The following is a 4,399-nucleotide window of genomic DNA, read 5'->3' as shown; positions in this document are numbered from 1 at the left end:
CCCCAAGGAGCTGATGGAGGTGAACCCCAAGGAGCTGATGGAGGTGAGCCCCAAGGAGCTGATGGAGGTGAACCCCAAGGAGGTGACGGGGAGCACCGGCGCCCGCGCGCCCCGAGGGCTCTTCACCAACGACGACCGCAAGCAAGAACGGGGAGGGCGGGGGGTCCCCCCGGGGACACGGGTGACATCTCAAAGCCGCGGGATCCCGGGATCCATCAGTGCATGGCGAAGAGGACGAGGAGCAGGAGGGCGGCGAGCGAGGCGTCGGCGAGGTGCAGCCGGATGCCGTTGGCCAGGCGGTACTCGCGGTACTGCTGGATGCACATCTCCCGGATCACCTTGGTCACCACCCTGTTCTCCAGCTCCACCTCCGTCTGGTTCACGGCCGCCCCGGCGTCCGAGGCGTTGTTCTTCTTGGCGGCGGGGCCGATGCTGTGCTCGGTGACGGTGATGTTGAAGCAGTCGGCCACGAAGACGTCCTGCGGGACGTAGCCGCCGTAGTCGCGGTAATACACCTGGTTGGGGTAACGCGCCGAGTTCTCGTTCCACCAGCGGTACTCGTCGGGGCTGTCGAAGCGATAGTGCATCCCCGACATGGCCCTGCCCATGGCGTAGCCCCCCAGCCCCCCCACCACGGCGCCCGCCGCCGCCGCCCCCGCCACGTGCTTGAAGTTGGTCTTGGATTTGGGAGGTTTCCACGGCTTCTGGTTGTGGTAGCTGCCCCCGCTGGAGGGGTTGTAGCCCTGGCCCCAGCCCGGGTAGCCAGGGTTGTGGGGGTAGCCTGGGTTGTGCGGGTAGCCAGGGTTATGAGGGTAGCCCGGGTTGTGTGGGTAGCCCTGGTTGTGGGGGTAGCCGGGCTGGCGGGGGTAGCTGGGCTGGCGGTGGCTCCCCGTGTCCCACGTGCCCCCGCCGGGTTTGCCTTTGCCCTTCTTGGAGAAGGCAACGTCGGTGCAGATGCCGAGGAGCAGGACCACCAAGAAGCAGGTGAGCAGGAGCCTGGCCATGGCTGTGGGACACGAGGACACAAGGACAGGGAGCGTCAGGGCAGGAGGCAGAGACCCCCCGGCACCCGCATGGCTCGAGGCTCCCACGCTTATGCATTGTCTAAAACACACTTCATCCCCCTAAATCCGACTGCAGAATAAACAGCTTTGCACTTAAATGCATATTTATCTCCCCCCCAAAGTATTTATCCTCCCCCCAAAATTATATATATATATTTCATAAATATATATTTATTTTGTTATATATATATTTATTTTGTTATATATATATTTATTTTGTTATATATATATTGTTATATATATATATTTATTTTGTTATATATATATATATTTTGTTATATATATATATATCCTCCCATGGGTTTTCAGCAGGTAACAGCAATTTTAAGCAGCGAAAGAAAAACCTTTTGGAAAAAAAATGCTTCAACTAATTGGGAGGTAAAACCCCGCTTATCAAACCTGCTCTGTCTAATTAGATGACACAAATGGGATTTCTGATGTGCCAGGATCAATGCAATGAATGGATCCAGCCCAATGCCAAAGCTTTTGGGTACCCAGTGCTGCCAGGAGGGCAACGCCCAGCTCGGCCCCAGAGGTTTTATATTCCCAAGGAACAGAATTCAGCGTATTTTGCCCAAATTCCTGTTAATGTGCAACAGACCTGAAGTGAAAACCAACATTTTTTGAGTTTAACATGTTTGCAATTATCCCTTACTCAGCATTTCCTGCTGGCATTCCAGGGACATGCCAGGACTCTCCCACATCAGCTGGTGGGCTGGCAAGGCTGAAATCCTATTTAACGAGCCATTTCTCTCCCTATGTTTATAATCTAGCTTGTATAACACACACCAGGTCTGCAAATCCTTTGGAAAAACCTCTGGAAAGCACCTCCAGGATCCCTTTGAATGCCTCCCTGCAAAGCCAAGGGCACTGAATTGCTGCTCCCCTCGTGTTTAGTATGTGAGTGCACCATAGCAAAGAGTTTTTCCATCCTTCCTGAGCCTGAGCTATCCCCCAAAATCCCACACCAGGATGCTGGGTAGGGCGAGAGAAGCATTCTCAGTGTGGGTGGGTGTTTCACAGCATCCTTGGATGTGCTTTCTGGCTCATGTTACAGCAAGAAACAATTAAATGTAGGTCCTAAATGCTTTTTTTTTGCAGCAACTAATGGACCAACTTCCTTAAAATTCACCCCTTTCCCCAGGGATAACCCTAATGCAAGTAGGAGGTGATGGTCTCTCCTAAGAGATCACCCTTAACAGCCAAAGAGCCCAAACAACCCACTGTTTAAACCAGAAATTCTTCTGTTGCAACCTAAATATGGTTTTATGGGCTATAAAATGCAAATTAATCTCTCCTTGGGTTCAGATAACGATGTTTTCCTCTCCACGCTCCCTAAAATCTGGTCTTACATCAAGAAACGTTCGATTTAAAGCCTTTTAAATGTCTATGTTTGGGTGGGATCGTTTGCAAAAGGCCTAAAGGAAAGAAAGAGCAGGGAAGATGCACAAGCCTGTCCCTGGTGATGGGCAGGAATTCCAGGCTTGGGCTGCCTGCTCATGGAAAAATCTGGGTGCAAACCACCCTCTTTGGAGCGGGTTTGCTGCCTCCTTACCCACCCGCTGGGGGCAGGGATGAGATCAGGGGGTTAAAAATAGCTGAAAGACACGGCAGAAACAACAAAACCTGGGTGAAAAATCAGGAAACCCGGGGGGGGGGGGGGCGAGGCAGCAAAATGGCAATTTTTAATTTTTTCTTTTTGAGATATCACTCCCCACAGTGAGTTCCAAGGGGGGGAAATCAGCCCCTGGATGAAAACAGGTTATGGCAAAGCCCTGGAGGATGTTCCAGCCCAGCAGCTCTGACCTGCTCCTCTAATTGCCTTCGCAGAGCTGAGCTCTGATAAACAGGGCAAAGGCTCGTTAGCGTCGCGCTAATTAACGAGCTCTGAGCTTCACCCCGAATAAACGGGTTCCATGGCAAAAACCCGGGGGTGGTGGGCACCAGGAGCGCCTTCCCCGGGCTCGGGGCTGGGATCCCTCTGCTTGGAAATAACATTTCTGCTGTGACCATAACACTGACATTAAATTATGCCATCGAACGGCTTCGGAGGTGCTTTGCCCTGACTCTGTTGAACCTTCCTCCCCTCTCTGCGGATGTGGGAAATGAGGAATTAATTCGGGTGGTTTCGAGCGGGGCGGTTTCTCTCCGTGCCGGAGAACGGGAGGAATTCTGCGCTCCTTCAGGGCACAGGGGGAGTGGAAAATGGAGGCTGCGAGGAGGGATCACGAGCAGCAATTACGTGCTCAGGGTCGGCAAGGAGGAGGTTTCGGGTTTAGAGGGGAAAACCAACACCCTGGTGCCAAAACAAGTGTGGAAATAACCTTGGTAAGGTGCCCGCGGCGAGGGAGAGGGTGGGGGAAGAAGCGATGGGAGGTGTGGAAGGTGGAGGTGGGAAGATGCTCGGGAATGGGGGCGTCCAGACCCTCCCGGCGATGCTGGGAATGTCTCGGCTTGTGGGGGGGTGGAAATTCCAGGTCGGGGGTTTTGGGAAAGGGGGCTGCGGGCTGGCCGGTTCGCTCTCTGAAAACGTCACCTCTAGTTTTAGAAATCCTCCCCCCTCCCCCTTTTTTCTGTTAATCCCCCAAATAACGGGGGAGAGCAGCCTGGGAGACCAGGGAAAGGACAAAACCCTCCAAGGAAAAATTCCCCGCCGGCATCAGCGCCGAGTAAACAAGCACCGGGCAAAGCCGAGCTCTGGCTCTTAAGGAGACGCTGGAAATGTCTATTTTTAGGCAGCGATGGCAGGGAAAGGAGACAGCTCCCCATCCCCGCGATGCCGCTCGGCCTTCAAACCCCCCTCGCCCCCGGATTTATCCCACCCGGAGCCGCCGCGTCCCGTTTTCCCCCGGCACTCACCGGCCGGGAGCTCCTTCCCTGCTCGGCTCGAGGTGATTCAGCCCCGGCAGCTCCGGGCAGGAATAAATAGCGAGAGGGAGGAGCTGGAGCTGCGCAGCCCAGCCCTGCCCAGCCCGCCCGGGGTCCAGCCCCCTCCATCCCTCGGGAATACCGCGGCCGGAGCCCCCAAAACTGGGCTGCGCCCCAGAGCAGCCCTCCCACAGCATCCGGGAGCGGGGAGCATCGCCGGAGGCCAAATGAGTGCCTGGGAAATCGCAGCCCTTGGATGGTTTCTCGGAGAAATAGCAGAGATGGGGAAATCTTGGAAAAATCGCGGGGCTTGGATGGTTTTATTGGAGAAATGCCAGGGTTTGGGGCTGGTTTGGAAATCTTGGAATATTGCGGCGTTTTGGATTTTGTGCTGAAGAAATATCGGGATTTGGGGCTTGGTTGGGAATCTTGGAATGGTTTATTGAAGAAATATCAATGGGATCAGC

General features: G+C 54.3%; 1 protein-coding gene across 1 annotated transcript in view; it reads right to left on the bottom strand.

The window, feature by feature from the left end:
* The window catches only part of PRNP (prion protein), a 5,540-nt gene extending 1,507 nt beyond the window's left edge, over positions 1–4,033 (bottom strand). Inside the window, exons 1-2 of the mRNA XM_027701576.1 lie at positions 3,924–4,033; positions 1–1,015 (exon numbers count right to left, since the gene is read on the bottom strand). The exon at positions 1–1,015 is cut by the window's left edge and continues 1,507 nt beyond it. Coding sequence (XP_027557377.1) covers positions 216–1,004 — 789 coding nt within the window. The 5' untranslated portion in view covers positions 1,005–1,015; positions 3,924–4,033 and the 3' untranslated portion in view covers positions 1–215. The remainder of the gene's footprint in view (positions 1,016–3,923) is intronic.
* Positions 4,034–4,399: the final 366 nt, after the last annotated feature.

The sequence above is a fragment of the Neopelma chrysocephalum genome, unplaced genomic scaffold (genome assembly GCF_003984885.1).
Source record: "Neopelma chrysocephalum unplaced genomic scaffold, ASM398488v2 Primary Assembly neopelma1_163, whole genome shotgun sequence".
NCBI lineage: Eukaryota > Metazoa > Chordata > Aves > Passeriformes > Pipridae > Neopelma > Neopelma chrysocephalum.
The sequence above is the reverse complement of the archived record's forward strand: the minus strand, read 5'-3'. Positions and strand labels throughout refer to the sequence as shown.